We start from the raw sequence: 17,871 nt of genomic DNA on the forward strand, positions 1-17,871 counted from the left end.
GGTCAAAATGCACAACACCGCTGTATGCTGCTTGAAAGACACGTGTGTCGCTCTGATGTAAACAAGCACGCATGAGAAGCACTTGGGGGAACACATGAGAGCTAAATGAAAGCACATTCACTCTCTGACAGCAGACAGCGCTAAACCGCAGAAAATGCAGCCGTTACCCAGGAAACCCCATAAATAAAGCAGCTGCTACTTTCTAAAGCTTATTTAGAAATTGATTTAAATAGCCATTCAGATTCATGGTTTGGTATGGTGCTCTTCACAGCGCCAAATACTTAAATATTTAGACATAATAGGCTATTCATTTTCAAACATTTTTTTTAATTTATAATCTGGACTAGTGTTTTAATTCTTTATTGTTCATTCACACATTACATTAGGGCTTCATCAGTTAACATTAGTTAATTCATTAGTTAACATAAACTGCCAATGAAAAATTATTCTGAATATTCATCAATCTTTGGCATTCCAATATTTAATAACACATTTTTAAAATCGAAAGCTGCAACTGTTATTTAATGAGCTAACATGAACTAAGACTTGTATTTTTAACAAATATTAATAACTTCTGTAACAAATGTAGCTATTGCTCATTGTGAATGTTAATGCATTAACTAAGGTTAACTAATAAGGTCTTATTGTAAAGTGATACCTATTGGTCTTTATTGTTCTTTTGAATCTGTGTAAAACTTTAAATATTTTTCTGTATTGCTTTATTGTATTTAAATATTCAGTTATTTTTGTTATAAGAAAAAAGTTATTAAACCTGTTATACTGTATTATGGCTAATATCATGATAGTTCTGTATACTGTGATAAAAGCATTAGCAATTAATTGCAACATGAAACTTCTATAACATCATATCTCTACTTTCCAGTGCAGGCACAGTAGGGGAATAGCATGAGAACAGAAAATATGGTGCTGAAAATCTGTCTCAAAGAAACTGTGTGAGCAAAACAGTAAGATTATAATTGAAGTAGTGCACCTAATGGAAATGATATTTAAAGTGCACATAACCAGTGGGGTGACTGCACCTCCAGGGGTGCCACAGAGAACACTGAAATACAGCAGCTTGATGAATACCGCCTGTGCTTAGCTACTGCCTTCAAGGACTATTTCAAGGAATGTTTTGTAGGATTTAGAGAGGACTTGAGTCTGGCCTGTCCTGTTATCAGCTCTTGCAGTACAAGTTGTTCTCTCCTGTGTACGTCAACACCGCTGTAAACAGTTTTTTATTATAAAAACAGTCTGCTCAGTAACTTGAAAGCCTCCAGCACCTACAGCAGCAGTAACCTTACGCATCTAATATGATCAGCAATATTACAAAGGTCACTGAGAGGCTGTCAGCTAAATTATTTGCTCCCAGAAGTCGAAAACAGAGTGGAAACAAAGAAGCCTCATTATTAAAGCACCACTCTTCTGACTGTGCTGTAATAGTAACGTGTTGTGTAGCAACCCCAGAGCTTATCTGATGAGAAACTATATCACATACATGCAGTGTTCAAATCTGGTGTATCTGTGTTTTTTTTCCCTAAATAAAAAGGGAGCAGGTCCTTTCTCCCTGAGGAAAAGCACAGTAGCTGTGATTTCCGATGATGATAGATTCAATGAGATGTGAGTGAGGGAGGAAAAGGGAGGGTAAGGAAAAAAATTATGGATAAAATATTTTCTTTGCTCTTTGTTCAGCCTACCTGACAAAATGCCAAAGGCAAGCCCTGGATCACTAGAAAAAACCACAAGAACCACATTTTGATGGGTTAAAATAACATAAGGGAGCACATCTGGTGGTTTAAAAACAGAAAACACTCCTTTTCTTCTGGCTGTTTAACATACTGCATGTCTAAATCAAGAGGGGTCCACTCTTGCAGCACATCATTGGTTTACAGTGACCTCCCATCAGACCTGCGAATGTGAACATGTGAAAAAAACATATACACATGTGCACTGACGCAGTGAGAGAAATGGAGCGCTGTGATATATTTAGCAGAAGCTCTCAGCGTGTACAGTTCCCATAGCTGACTGGGGGCAATTTGATCTGAATCAGAGGTGACCTTGCTGAAGATCAGATTACACAATAGGAGAGCTCTGCCAGACAAAGTCAAAAAGAAAACAAATTTTACTCTTCTCTATTAATGGTACAATTACAAGCATCCATCTTATCTGTCTTGTATCGTCTTACAAGGTTCACTCCTAGCCTACTTCCCACAGTCCCGTGAGGGCAGGCATCATTTAATAGAAATACAGATTAGGGATGGGCGTTTTCCGCAAATATCACATTCGAATATTTGAGCTCACAAAAAACGAATATTCGAATATTTGTTTATTTAAATTAAGTTTAATGAGACAGACGTTATTTTTCAGCAACATTTATTGTTTCCGTCATTTTGAACAAGCTTACACACAATAAACTTGAACATTACACATCGTGTTTTGTAGCTGAAAACCTTTAACAATGCGTGCAAACAAACAAAAGTAGATTAAAAGCAAAAAAAATAAATTGAAACAAAGAAAAAACGTAAAGCAGCCTGCAGCAATTAGACTATTGTACAGAACGTAGCTTACACTTAACTTTGAAACTTTTAGCAACTGTCAGCAAATCTTTTTTTTTTTTTTTATTGTTTTACATATTCTTGTTAAGAAACACGGGCATGTAAACATGATCGGGGGAAAGTCGGCTCCTTAGTCTGTTAACAATAAGGCTGGCCGCGGAGAAAACGCGCTCTGACGGCACAGCTGTTGGCGGGACTCACAAATAGCGGTGTGCTAAGCGAATAAGTTTTGTGAAGCGGTTCGTGTTTTCGTTTCACCACTGAATGGGATCCTCATCTGGTGGAATACACGGCTCCAGCAAGAACTGTTCCCACTCGTCTCGGCTGGACTCTCTGTAATCATCGCTAAAGAACTGGATCAGCCTTTTCCGACGAGTGGGCATTGCATCCTCTTCATCGTTGGTGACGGCGGCTGCATCCGCTCCACTCGCTTCAAGGAAAGTGTTCTGATAATGTTCAAAAAAGTTTTTTTTCTTACTTCTCTCATGTTTTCATCGAGAAACCTGATATTTTTGTGCCGAGGGTCTAGGGCGGACGCGAGAAGAGGAGTTTTCACTGCATTCTCCAAATTAGCGGTGTTTATTCGTATTCGCTTGAGAGACGCCGCAACAATGTTCTTCAATTCGGTCACTTTCTGTGATTCTCCACGGCATATTTGAAGTAGCTACTGTAGAAGACCGCAGTTCTTATTCATTCATTAATTATTTTTTGCTTGCATACATCTTCAAATATGCCGTGGAGAATCACAGAAAGTTACCGAATTATATCTTTAAATAACATTTAAAAATAACATAAACCTACCCTAAACCCCAGCCTAAACCTAACCAATTGTTTTAACAAAAGCAAGCGTGAGATAAAAACACTTTGTGGTTGAACCACTGATGGCAGATTAACTATTCTGACAATGTTTTTCATACTTTTCTGGACCTTGACAGTGTATTTTTCTTGACAGTCTATGTGATATATATATATATATATTTTTTTTTTATTTATTATTAATCAGCACAACTGTTTTAAGCATTAATAATAAGAAACAAGGACCAAATAAGCAAAACAGAATGATTTCTAAAGGATCAAGGATTAAACTGACCACTGAAGTAATGGCTGCTGAAAATTTAGCTTTGCCATCACAGGAATAAATTGCATTTTAAAATATATATTTGTATTGTAATAATATATGACATAATATTTACAAAATAAATTTTACTGTAGTTTTGATCAAATAATTGCAGATTTGGTGAGTATAACAGAAATCCCTTCTGCATGGTATTATGGTCTATATGGACAAAATGATGAAAGATGAAAGCATGTCTGCTTGACACAATCATAAACATGCAAAGAAAAGACTCTAATTGTTTGTGGTAGAACATTGACAGGGTGATCCTCCCTTATTGAGTGCATGCAGGAAATGAAGTCAGCTCAAGAAACCTGACAATGAGGTATTGGCTTTCTTTACACAAACATGTAAAGGTCACAGCTTTGTTATGGTTGAATAAGTATTAAAGTTTTCATTTACTGACTACATATCCTAAACGCCTGGGAGCAATGACCTAAATTGACCTTTGACACCTTCATGGGAATTCCTGCTCCAAATATTAAGTAGATTTAAATATCTGCACGAGGGTCTCACTGTGGCAATATGGATAGACATCAAGTTACTATTTTTAACACCTTCAAGGGGTCATATGTTATATGATGTGGCTAAAAAGAACATTATTTTGTGCATTTGGTGTAATGAAATGTGTTTATGTGGTTTAAGGCTCAAAAAACATTATTTCCCACATACTGTACATTATTGTTTCTCCACAAAGCTTATCGGTCTGAGAAGCTAGGTGTGCTCTGATTGGCCGGCTATCCAGTGCGTTGTGATTGGCTAATTGGCTCAAGTGTGTGATGGAAATGTTATGCCCCTAGTCATACTGTGATGACGTGTGTCCCGACACGACAAGACAAAAACAATAAAACCCATTACAAACGAGGCATTTGATGCATTCAGTAAGGACATAAATACTGATTATAATGACTCTGTCTTATTAAGCGTTGCGTATCACACTGCGTAAACATCATCAGTGGCAAATCCTTTAATTATGTAAACGTACTTACATACTGTGAGTAAGAAGCCCAGACTGTCCTTGCAAATATGGAACTGTCCTACTTTATAGTAACAGACAACATGTTCATAAGTTCACCTTGCAGATAATAAAGTGAGAAGAATAGCATGTGTATTTGGCGTGCTGCCCAGGGAGAGGGCTCCGAGCTCGGCATCAGAATGGGTTGACAGTGAGGAGTCGCTGGTGGAGGGATGCTGAAAGACTAGAGAGAATGAAGGTAAGGCTGCTATGATTATTTAGTGGTTCTCTCTCGTGGTGGTTGGATAGATGATGTGATTACTGATGGTGCATTGGCCGCATTGTTTATCTGCACGTGGTTCTCTCTCGAGGTTGTTGGTTGGATGAATGGTGCAGTTATTGATTGATAGCGAATTGGCCGCATTGATTATCTGCGCATGCTCCTGAAATTTGTTAATAAAACAATCAAGTTGTAGGCTACTCTCATAGTGAACTCCTTATCCTCCGTAAAATGCATTGCACACATACAATATTTGGGTTGAACTGTTCTGGAACAGTGTTGTAAATACAACTTATCCACTGATTTCTAGTTGTGTCCTCTATTGGAAGGCCAAACAAAGTAGTTTCGCTTTCACAATGAAAAACACAGCTTCTCCACAACATGGTGGCGGGGACATAAGTGAAAATAAAAGTTACGCCTTATTTTTTTGCGTGAACATTTGGGCAATGTTATGCAAGAGCTTGTAACACTCCAAAGAGAAAGGAAAACTTGAAATCACATCAGATGACCCCTTTAATGGCAGACTGCAGGTAATTTCCAGACATGAAGTTTATCAGTGAAAGTGCTAAAGACTCATCTTAATCAATGAGCTGACAAAGAGATGGTGAATGAAGCTATCAGCTGTGCTAAAACACACATTACTCCCTGATCTTAGAGTTTGAAAAAACAAAGACGAATACATTCTCTAAAAAAAATAACATAAATGTACATATTTTAACTTTTGTTCTAATTTTTATTTTCTAATTTCTAATTTGTAACTAATTTTTAATATGCTTCTTGGATGTTTCAAGACATTTTAAAAGTGAAATGTCCAGTGATGGAGCTACAAGCACATTCAGTTTTATCTGAAACAGAATGCCATGAATCTGGGAATGTTTTGTTACATTGAGTATTGTATGCATCACAGCAATTTCTAAATTAAATGTCCTGTGAGTCACATTTAAAAATAACATAAACCTACCCTAAACCCCAGCCTAAACCTAACCAATTGTTTTAACAAAAGCAAGCGTGAGATAAAAACACTTTGTGGTTGAACCACTGATGGCAGATTAACTATTCTGACAATGTTTTTCATACTTTTCTGGACCTTGACAGAGTATTTTTCTTGACAGTCTATGTGACAGTCACAAGCCTCCCGGTTTTCATCCAAAATATCTAAAATTGTGTTCCGAAAACGGACAAAGCTTTTACGGGTTTGGAACGACATGGGGTTAAGTGATTAATGACAAAAAAATTATTTTGGGGTGGAGTATCCCTTTAATGAAAAGTAGACAGCAACAAATTTTGTCATTAGATGTATATTTCCAATAAAGGTGAACCCTTGTTTGTGATATGCAGGGATGTCACACATAATTGCAACATGTTTGGGCAAATTCCCATGATCAGATTCAGTAGCTTTGGCATAGTTACATAGGAAATTTATGGGACACTTACATAACGGTATCGAGTGTACAGGCCTGTGGGACGACATACTGGCCCTCAGGGTGAGCAGCATGGTGTTATGGGTGATGAGACCACTGTCACCCTGCATTGCCACCCACATGCCAGATTGTGTGGCACCGCTGAGAGTGTGAGAGCTCTGGCTTCATTTCACAGAGAGAAGAGGAAAACATGTCATACGGTCACATGTTCTGTGAGAAAGCTAATCTGATAAAAATAACAAATTTATCAGATAAAAACTGCATGACTATTGTAATAAGTATTAGTAGTGATTAGAAATGTCAATGACAAGTATAAACCTGTCCTAAACTTCTATTTCTGAGGAAGTGTATTATCTAGATGCATGGGTGTGGTATCAGTTCAGTCACAAAGACAAGCACACATTGTGAAAGCTCTGTAAATGTACACCGAGTTAAGCATGTGCTGATATTCTTGCTCCTGCTCTTTGTTGCGTGCTTAGTCCACAAACTGACACTCTTCATTTTCATCAGAGCACTTAAGTGTGCTGGCGAGCAGAGTGTGAGACGGAGATAAGCAGCTAAGCAATATCTATATGTGCACTTTTAGATATTCATCTGATTGGTGGTAGAAAGGAAATTAATTATAATGCATGAATGGATAAATATGTACAGTACACAGAAATGCACAGTGTTGGATGGTTAGGGTTGCATATTTTATATAAGAGTTGCAGCAGAAAAATTTCAGCTATAACAATGACAAGCTCCAATGACTAGATTAATACCATAGACAAAATAAACTTCAGAGTTAGCATACTATTGGCATACAGTATATAAGAAATAGCACAGGGAAGTAATTTCAGGATATTTAGTTATAACATGCTTTGTGTTTAAGTAATGACAAACCAAACACAGACTCATGCTGTATGCCTACTATGCCAGTACATTATAAATTAATTATAATATTACATTATATTATTATAATTATTTGACTTTCAAATTGTTCAGGGAGAAAATATTGATAGCTTTACTATCAAGCACAAGCAGAAGGGCAGTTATCTGTGTATTACAGCTCTAGGACTCCAGAGAGTTTCTAATCAGCCAGAAAAATAAATCTTTGAAGTCTAGAAGTGTCTTCTACTCACAAAGGACCTGGATTTACGTTGTTTGTAGGCCCAGAGCTCTATTAAGAATGGCAGTCAAAGCAATAGCAGTGCAGTGCTTTTATAAAACTCCCAGATGGGAATTCATGAAAAGGTGCAAATCAATATGTGCTACAGAGCACATTAGAAAACTAAATTAATAGCTATAGTATTTAGTCACTACTACAATCACCATACTGTACCATTGCAATTCATTTAATTTGGATAGTGTTAGTTTGGCATTTGAGACAAACTGTTATCAAACAAACTACTTGAAGTTTAATATCAACAGACATAGAAATGTTCAAACAGCCAAACCCAAGCAAAACACACAGGAATATGTTCCATTCAGAGCATGATATAGAAGCTTTCAATGTTTAACTGTTTCAACGGGTAACTCAGACCACAGTAGCAGTTTTGTCTTGCAAATGCAGCACATATCGAACTTACAACAGCATGTCTTACAAAAATCTAGTCAACAACTGGACAGTAAGAGATAGTAACACATAGATGAAGACTTTAAAAGTCTATGATCTGTGTACGGTAGCAATCAGTTTGAGCTCATGTTACTTCAAACCCGTTCATGAAACTGCTGAGCAAGGACAGCGCGGTAGCTGAAAAACAGCCATCGGACGAGGCCTGTGTGTCCGCCAGTGCTGGGGATTTATGAAATGACTTTCACTGTCCTTGTCTGAATTTTGTTTTTAATAAGTCACACACTGCTCACACATAGAGCACAATATGACATGCAGTATGAGCTACAGTGTAACTCTGAATCACAGGTATTGTATGGTGGTGTGGGGTGGACTGCAATTAACAAACGATCTGTTGGCAATTAAAAAAATAAAAATAACCACATTATCAGTATGCCACATAACAGAGTTAGTTCAGCAATAAACTAATGATAACATGGTATTTAATTTAATTGTTTTGTTCACATCATTTATGATGTTTATGATACATAATCTTGACAAAATAAAGTGCGTTCTTGTTTATTACAAAGACTCCCATTTAAGACCACCACAGCTTGAACAAACATCATTGGGAAATTATTTTCTCTGATTGCATTGCAATAAAAGCAACACATTACAGGAGTCTCTGAAATCGGGACAGGGCAAATGAAAAATTCTGACTGGAAAAATACTAGCTCATATTGTTGTTTTTGCCCTTGTAAACAAGCGTCAATGCAGGTGTCAATTTTATAAGTGTAATTTAATCTTCAAATCTGCTTGTAAACTGCATTCTTGTAAATTGTTAGTTATCTTTAATAGGGTGGTTGACATTCAACAATAAAAATGTCTGAAATTAAATGAATGGAAAATCTTTGAGAAAAAAACCCATTACATACTGTTCTGTGCATACTATTGCCAACTAACTGAAGTAGACTATATGATAATAGTTTTTACATACTGTATTAACCCCACTTTTGTCATGCATTTCTAGGCTAAGTTCAAACCGTCTCTAAGCTAAACTAACAACTGTAGTTGTTATGCAATTTAAAGGGATCATATGATGCGATTTAAATTTTTCCTTTCTCTTTGGAGTTATAAGCTCTTGGCGCATAAAGAAGATCTGTAAAGTTGCAAAGACTAAAGTCTCAAATCCAAAGAGATATTCTATGTGGGAAGATTTGCATAACGCCGCCCAGATGTTCAAGCAAAAAAAGAAGGCGTACCTTTTATTCTCGTTGTAGTATTGTTGTTGCCGCCGCCACCATGTCGTATAGATGCTGTATGTTTCACTGTGAAAGCGAAACTACTTTGTTTGGCCTTCCAAAAGAAGACGATATCCGCTTTGTCATGCCTGGAGCTGATCCATGCTGGTCGCTGAGGAAATACATCAACTTTGCACTGTGGATCGCCGGATTGGCTTTCATCATGGACAAAGCGGAGTCCAGTCTGGCAGAAAATGAAGGCTGTCACATGTGGTTGCCACAAGCTCCTTCGTAGAAGTTCTCAAGCCGGCCTCCGCTCACTCTAGGCCTCCGGTGCCTCTGCTCTCTCAAGGTCGTGGTGTGTGACGCTGTTTCATTGAGGAAAGTGAAACTACTTTGTTTGTTTGAAACAACTACCTTCCAAAAGAGGACACGACTAGAAATCATGTTTATATCACGTTTATAATGGGGTTTCTGTCACACGCTAGAGGTATTCGGCCAATCATAACGCATTGCATAGTTGGCCAATCACAGCACACCTAACTTTTCAGAACAATGAGCCTTGTGAAAATCACTGCGTTTCAGAAGGCGGGGCATTGAGGAGAAACAATAATGTACAGTATGTGGAAAGTTATGCGTTTTTTTAACCTAAAACTGCATAAACACATTTCATTACACCAAATACACAAAATAATGTTATTTATAGCAGCATCATATCACCCCTTTAATGCCCACTTCTCTGGTGAACTTGATTTCTGCACAACATAATGTCTGATGCTCCTTGAATACAGAAACACAATCTGAGTTCTGTTTTTATTGCTTGTCTGTTATACACCATTCCAGAAATAGACCTACAGAGCAAAGAAGAAAACATAATAGAGGGAACTGAAATGAGACAATTACCAGTGTGTCCAACAGCTATAATACAGCATCAGTGTGTTTACAAGACTGATTAATGATCAGGCTTTGTGGGAAGGAACACAAAAGAACACAATTCACTAAATCTGTAATAATTAAAAGTCTGGTCTGTGGGATGATTCACATTGTTAAAGCAACTTAAGGTGTCACGCTCTGATTCTTGCTTCTACAGTAACTTGTCTAGGTGTTATTTCTGAGTGTGAAATAATTTTGTGACAGAATGAGGTGAATGTTTTAAGGGTTCCTCGAATCACTGCTAATATTAAACATGCACAAACAGTTGATCAAAAAGAGCAGCTGCCAGAACAGAATCCCAAAAATGTTCTTATGCAATCATTTACAACAAAACATTTACCCAACACCACAATGACTTGAAAGAGCATCCTGAATATTCCACTCATGATTTTAGATTAAGCTTTCTAATAAGATGTTATCCGGGTCAAAGACAAGAGCTCCCAGAAATTACGGTGTCAAAGATGTCTGGGGAAACAAGGGCACCGAACTTGCCTCACTGGAAACAAAAGTCAAACACCAGCTATTTTTATAGTCAGCATCTGAAATGTTCTCTTCACTCATAAAATATATAATCGCGACAAATGTTCAAAGGCAAAAAAACAAACAAACAAAAAAACAGAATAAAGCAACAAAGGACTTAAAATATGATAATGCTGATTTTCTCTTCATATGTATATTAAGCTGCTGAATCAGTTGGTTAAATGTGACACATATCTTTTCTGCAGAAGTGATTTAAGACCTACAGTAAACAGCAAAGGGCAAAAATCCAGAAACAAATCCCAAACAGACACAGAGCCAGTTGCCTTTGGGCTACTACATAGAATGAGATGGTTTTTATTTACTGTAATCCCAAACACCTGTCCCCCTGCAGTACAATCACTTCCAATGAACTCCAGAGGGGCTGCAGATCATATAAAGACTTAACTGAACCTTTGATTATACCCCATATGGCTGGTTCACTTTTCTTTTAACTAGGGCTGGACGATTATGGCCTAAAATCAAAACCTCGATTAATTGAACATTTTACCTCGATTACGATTAATGAACGATTATTTTGTTTCGGTTTTGTTTTTTTTGCCCTCATAGTCCACTGACAAGGTTTGTACTATAAATATGATTGACTATCAGCAGTTATTTTATCTATGTTCTCAACATTTCTTACTAGGGTTGGGTATCGTTTGAATTTTATCGATTCCGATTCTTATCGATTCCTAGTTTTGATTCCAATAAGATAAAAATCAGACAAACATTCAAGTCAAACATTTAGATGTCAAATTTTTTTACAAAGCATTCTGTTGCAGCTGAATAACATGAGCAAAAATCAGCAGCCTACAAAACACTGCAAGAGGAATTTTGCCTGTGATTAAAAAAAAAAAATACCATAGCAAAAACAACTAGATTAATATAAATTTCAAATATTAAAGTGTTAAAGACAAGTAATAAGATAGGTCAGTAATAAGAAAGGAACAAACAAATCAATAAGCAATATCATAAATAAATACAACTAAACTAAATTTCAGGTACAGAAACTGTAATTAAAAGTTTAAAAATACTGTATAGTTTTCTTTTTATAAATAAAATAAAGATTAATCAAGTAAAGTTATTAAATATATTCAGTCAAGATCAGTGAATGATTTTCTTTTGTTCTTTGATAAACATTAAAGGAACACTCCGACTTTTTGGGACTTTAGCTTATTCACAGTATCCCCCAGAGTTAGATAAGTCCATACATACCTTTTTCATTTCTGTGCGTTCTGTAAGTGTTATTTGACGCACCCACCGCTAGCCTAGCTTAGCACAAAGACTGGATGTAAATGGATACTGGTAGCATAGTAATCCCAATAAGTGACAAAATAATGCAAACATTTTCCTATTTACATGCTGTGATCTGTATAGTCACAGCGTGTACAAATAACAAGGCTATATGAGACAGAGACCATTTTTAATCGTATAAATACTGGGAACTATATTCTCACTAGGCGTAGGAGCACAGCTAACGTTACTTGGACGGAGTGATTAGCGCAGCACCCGAGATGCGCCGTGGTGAAGAGAAGAGAGTTCGCTCAGAGTTGGAGTAATACAGTCAGCAATTACTAGATAGTAGATTTATAGTGTACAATCATGGGTGTTCCCTGTATTGTAAAGAACTGCGACAATAAACAGGGGAGACCAGGTAATACTATGATGTTTCATAGAATTCCAACCACAAACGCTGACCTGATGAATCGATGGCTACTTGCTCTGGAAATAGATCCAAACACACCTGTAAACACCATCACAAAGTATTTTGTTTGCTCTGAACATTTTACTGTAGACGACTATTTTGAAAAAATGCAAGTTGCCACACGGACCATGAAACGTGTGCTACAGGATACAGCCATCCCATCGATAATAAAGACAGGACAAATTGGATCACCTGTTACTGCGGTAAGTGTTCCGTTATGTTTTGAGATGACTAACATTAGCCATACTGTAACATTGCCATGCTAATGTAATATAACCTTAGTAGTGACACTATTACGTGAATAGGGGCTCCGTGTATCCGTGTATCCCCTTTATTGTTATTATTGTGACACACTGTATGCAATGGCTATACTACAATTTCATTGAACTATGAATGATCATTATAACAAAATCACTTACTTGGTGGACAGCTGACCATTAGGTTCACTCTGCAAGGGGCGTTTCTTCCAGTTGATCTTGTCACAATGGGAAAAAAAAGACAACTGCCGGGTGTATTAGGGCAGAGAAATCTTCCGTGGTAGTGACGCAAATATTTTGATTGTCATCAAGCCTTGACATTGATGGCAATACCCGGTCCCATTCATTACAACAAAGGCACTCGGTTTCTGTCGGCATAGGTTGGCATGTTCCACAGTTTGTAACTCCTCGTCTGTGTATTCTGGCTCAAAACTATATGGTTCTGGATCTTGGTTTGATACACAGTTAAATTCCTCTGAGTCTGACAATTCCTCAGAGTCAGCCATGATCACGAGTCACGTCTAGCTAGTTAGTCACGTTTGTTTTGTTTACGGTCTCGTGTGCTGCGCTAATCACTCCGCCCAAGTAGCCACTCCGCCCAAGTAACGTTAGCTGTGCTCCTACGCCTAGTGAGAATATAGTTCCCAGTATTTATACGATTAAAAATGGTATTTGTCTCATATAGCCTTGTTATTTGTACATGCTGTGACTATACAGATCACAACATGTAAATAGGAAAATGTTTGCGTTATTTTGTCACTTATTGGGATTACTATGCTACCAGTATCCATTTACATCCAGTCTTTGTGCTAAGCTAGGCTAGCGGTGGGTGCGTCAAACAACACTTACAGAACGCACAGAAATGAAAAAGGTATGTATGGACTTATCTAACTCTGGGGGATACTGTGAATAAGCTAAAGTCCCAAAAAGTCGGAGTGTTCCTTTAATGACAGGCAGCGCGTTTATTAGGCTGTTGTTTTTTTAAGCAAAAATACTGTACATGTGTGTTTTCTTTCTCATCTGTTTATGTTCACGTAAGACAAAAACGGCTGCGTTTATGATGATATACTGATGTAGTTTTCTGTATCGTAGTTTCGACTCGGAACAACGTTTTCAACAGTTAAAATACACAGAACAGTCCGAGAACGTACACAAACTGGGAACCCGCAGCGCGACCGCCGACCGCTGCTCTCTGTGCACGCGCTTGTGCTTCATGTGCCTTGCACACAAACATGCTATAATAAGTTTTGAGATTCTAAGCTACTTTAGTGATAAATCACAGGACGGCGCTGACAACTAGTTTCTGTGTTTCTCTGTTCGCGCGATCTTCATAGCTACTGTTTATATGAGTGTTTGTGCCACAATGCAGCTGCGCGAACATGGTAGCTCGATATAAGAATACACCTCATCATCTCATCTCGCTTGAATGTCCAAACCATAAAACAAATACAACTGACAGTTTAGTTAAGACGCAAGACTCACCGCTCGCGCACCATCACTATGTGTTGAACCGGCGTTCACCTCCATGTTTTGCTTTTATGAGAGCAGAGTCATGTGGCTACACACGCAGTAGTATGCTTTTAATGCGGAAGTGTTAACAGGATTAAAAAACCGAAATAACCGACATGGGAAAATTACGTCGGTAAGAGGTTATGAATTTCGGTTTTGATTATTTTTCGATTAATTGTCCAGCCCTACTTTTAACTGCATTTCATCCCACTGCTGTCACTGAATATGTCCAAGTTCAGAGGAAGAAAATGTAATGGTACCATGAGGAATTTCACACCCTTTTTCCAAAAAAAGAAACTGTCAAGATGAAAGATTATGAATCAGACATTTTAATGTGTCATTCTATTGAACAGATAAAGCAGACATAAAGGTGACTAATACTATACAAGATATGACCTTAAAGGGTTAGTTCACCCAGATAGCAAAACTATGCAATTAATAATTTACCCTCATGTTGTTTCAAACCCGTAAGACCTCCGTTTATCTTTGGAACACAGTTTAAGATATTTTACATTTAGTCCGAGAGCTCTCAGTCCCTCCATTGAAGCTGTATGTACGGTATACTGTCCATGTCCAGAAAGGTAAGAAAAACATCATCAAGCTCGGCTCGGTGTTCATCTTCAGTTCTCTGTTTGAGTGCATGCATTACTCCGGGATATTGGTTTGTTTTAACTCAGAGGGAGTGTCAGCCAAATTAAAAAAGTTAACAGCTTAAGTCATTGCGTTAATGCGTATTAGAGATGCGAACCGTTTAAAACGTTTCAGTTCGATTTGGTGAACTGAATGATTCGTTCGCGAACATGATATCCAGACTGCTTTGTTTTGAACTCTCTCACACAACAGACACGGAAGAGAAGACAATGCTGAATAAAGTCGTAGTTTTTGCTATTTTTGGACCAAAATGTATTTTCGATGCTTCAAAACATTCTAACTGACCCTCTGATGTCACATGGACTACTTTGATGATGTTTTCTTACCTTTCTGGACATGGACAGTATACCGTACACACAGCTTCAATGGAGGGACTGAGAGCTCTCGGACTAAATGTAAAATATCTTAAACTGTGTTCCAAAGATTAACGGAGGTCTTACGGGTTTGGAACAACATGAGGGTAAATTATTAATTACATAATTTTGCTATCTGGGTGAACTAACCCTTTAAACCCTCTACTCATTTATCTTGAGTTACATGATGCCAACCTGGCTTGGAGAATAAGGATGATTTATTTTCATTAAAGGGTTAGTTCACCCAGATAGCAAAATCTAACCCTTTAAGATTTATCACTGTTTTCCTCTTTTGGCAGTCAGATGGTAATTAATCACATTAAAGCAATTAAGAAGGTTGTGTCTGTGCAACTGGCCTGATCTCAAATGTCCTTCATATACATAGCTGTACTGAAGAACTGAGGTTTGTGGAAAGGATTTATCTGTCAGTTCATTTTTATGACAGCTGATAAAATGATCAGCACTGACACAAGACCTACAAAGTGAAGTGAAACAAAGGAGTGTACTGAAAGACGGTACTGGTTTGTTTTAAAACTGATCTTCAGGAAGCAATGAACAACAACAACATATTGGTAATGTGAATGCTTTCAGTTTAAATCTGCACTCAGTGACCTAGGGAATAAATATAAGAAACATTATGTCTGTATACTGTATTGAACGTAAAATAAATGTAGCACAGCTCGTGCAGGTCCAAACCTCTTGCAACCCTTCAAAATTCAAGGACACACTATAGGTGGCCTGCTTTTTTGGTATCTGGTCCAGTTTGAACAAACATTTGGAAAATATGCATTTTATAAACTTGCACACTAGATTACATCATGTCACTGATCAGAATGAGAAATGACCCTACCTCTCTCAGTGGTCACGACAGGAGGCTTTGAGGTGCTTTTCACTGTCCATGAACTGTTTCCAGTATCCAGAGCAGGTGGTGTGGGGGTTTTTGTGCTACTTAATGGAGAGAAAGTAGAAGGTTTAACTGTAATGTTTAGTGTTGTGGTAAACGTGGAGTTTTCTTTAACTTTATTGCGTTTGGAGATAGCGTCCATTGTTTTGGTCAGAGGCGCAGCCGTAGTGGTCAACCAAGAGAACTGTTGTTTGTTAGTTTCACCAGTGGTCCTGAAGTCCCTGGATGTGATGGTCAGTGTGGAGGTGAAAGGTGAAAACCTGGAGTCCCTGTCGTCCTCCTGTAAGTGATTTGGGATGGTGGTCGCCTCCAACGTATCATCCAACACAGCACGCGGGAGTCTCGCGCCTGGAGACGCGTTCTCATCGCTAAACAAACCAGCTGTGTATCCAAACAACAGTAACTCCAAAACTGAGAACAGTAACATAGTATAACGCATACACGTCATTTTGTTCTTTAGAACGCCATGTGAAACGTTTCGACTGTATCCTTCAGTACTATACAGATGTTTTTCTTACTACCGAATCCGTGTTTCAGCCAATTGTCTCCACTCGTCCACTCGCGCCTTGAAACTGCACGGTTTCACTCCAGCGGGACTGACAGCTGTAAACCCCGCCTACTACTGCCACGCCTCCATCCAATCAGAGCGCAGGCTACATGAAGATTGGCGTAACACTGCACCAATCATACGACTGCGAGGAGGAGCCTCATAACTGTTAACTCTACCTGACTGCCTTGAAAAGAGACTAGAGACAAATGAAAATAGGTAAATCGAAATTAGATAGATCTGGGTGATAATACCGAGATAAAGAGACTAGGCAGAGCCAGCAGTGGGAATGAAACATTGTCAAAGAAAACTGACTGAATTTGAAACTATACACAAAAAGTACAAATAAAAACATTTAAGAAAGCTATCAAATCAGAAGGATTCATTCTACCTGTACGTTGTGTTTTAACTTTGTTTAACACAACATTATGGAAAAATTGCATAATATAAATGGCACTAAAATTAATGGATTCATTGTTAATGGAAAATTTGACGGAGAAACTCCATTCGCCTGAAGCAGGTTTACAAATACGAGAAAGACGTTGATTGTGCTAAAGGTACAGAGTAAAAGCGTCCTCTAGTGGTGGCGCACCATTGGTAAAGAACACGCCACGACTGTGCGAAATTAATTGTACTGGTAGTTCAACAATGCCTAAAGTATTATAAAAGTAATAATTTATTTAATAATAATCAAAATATACAGATAACTAAAATTTCCTAAACTAAATCAAATTAACTAATCTCTTACTTTTGTTTCAAAGCTTTTCACAGCCTTTTCTTGAGTTTGACCAGAGTTTGACCATCAAAAAGAATAAAATGGAATGAGAAAATACCTGTTTTTACTTCTGATACTCCAACTAAGAAAATATAATATCTTGTAGATAAGGAATGCATGATAATCATAAGGAATAAGGAAAGAATTACATCAAAATGTTACCTTAAAACATTAAAACACCTACACTGGGCAAACCACCACTGTCCGACTGAGGTTGATTGTTTTATCTTTTTTTTGACCATGAGAAAAATATATTCTGTATAAAAATACTGTATGCACACGACGTTGTTAAGCAATTTACTTGAGGACATTTGTCAGTGTGTGCAATGGAGAAGCTTGATGATACTGAATCTCTGAATTAAGAAATTTCACATAACTGCAGGCATCTTTGGAGCTCTCTAGATAGTTCAAAGGCTTGTTTTATGCCTGATGGTGGTCCGTATAACTCTATAAAGCAATTGGAACTGAGGTGCTTCATAAATTTATAAGAATAATCCTGTGAACATATAGTAAAATGAATCTATACTGTGCTGGGTTTTATCATAGCAGTCATTCAGGAAGGCAGTGGCCAAAGAGTGCTGATAAAGAGACAGAGAGAGAGAGGCTGTTTCAGGCATATCA

General features: G+C 37.7%; 1 protein-coding gene across 1 annotated transcript in view; it reads right to left on the minus strand.

Annotated features, from left to right (window-relative positions):
- LOC132141279 (multiple epidermal growth factor-like domains protein 9) overlaps positions 1-16,529 on the minus strand; it is a 98,016-nt gene extending 81,487 nt beyond the window's left edge. Inside the window, exon 1 of the mRNA XM_059550651.1 lies at positions 15,875-16,529. Within this exon, the coding sequence (XP_059406634.1) occupies positions 15,875-16,376 (502 nt within the window). The 5' untranslated portion in view covers positions 16,377-16,529. The remainder of the gene's footprint in view (positions 1-15,874) is intronic.
- Between the last annotated feature and the right edge of the window lie 1,342 nt (positions 16,530-17,871).

Source organism: Carassius carassius, chromosome 5 (assembly GCF_963082965.1).
Source record: "Carassius carassius chromosome 5, fCarCar2.1, whole genome shotgun sequence".
Lineage (NCBI taxonomy): Eukaryota > Metazoa > Chordata > Actinopteri > Cypriniformes > Cyprinidae > Carassius > Carassius carassius.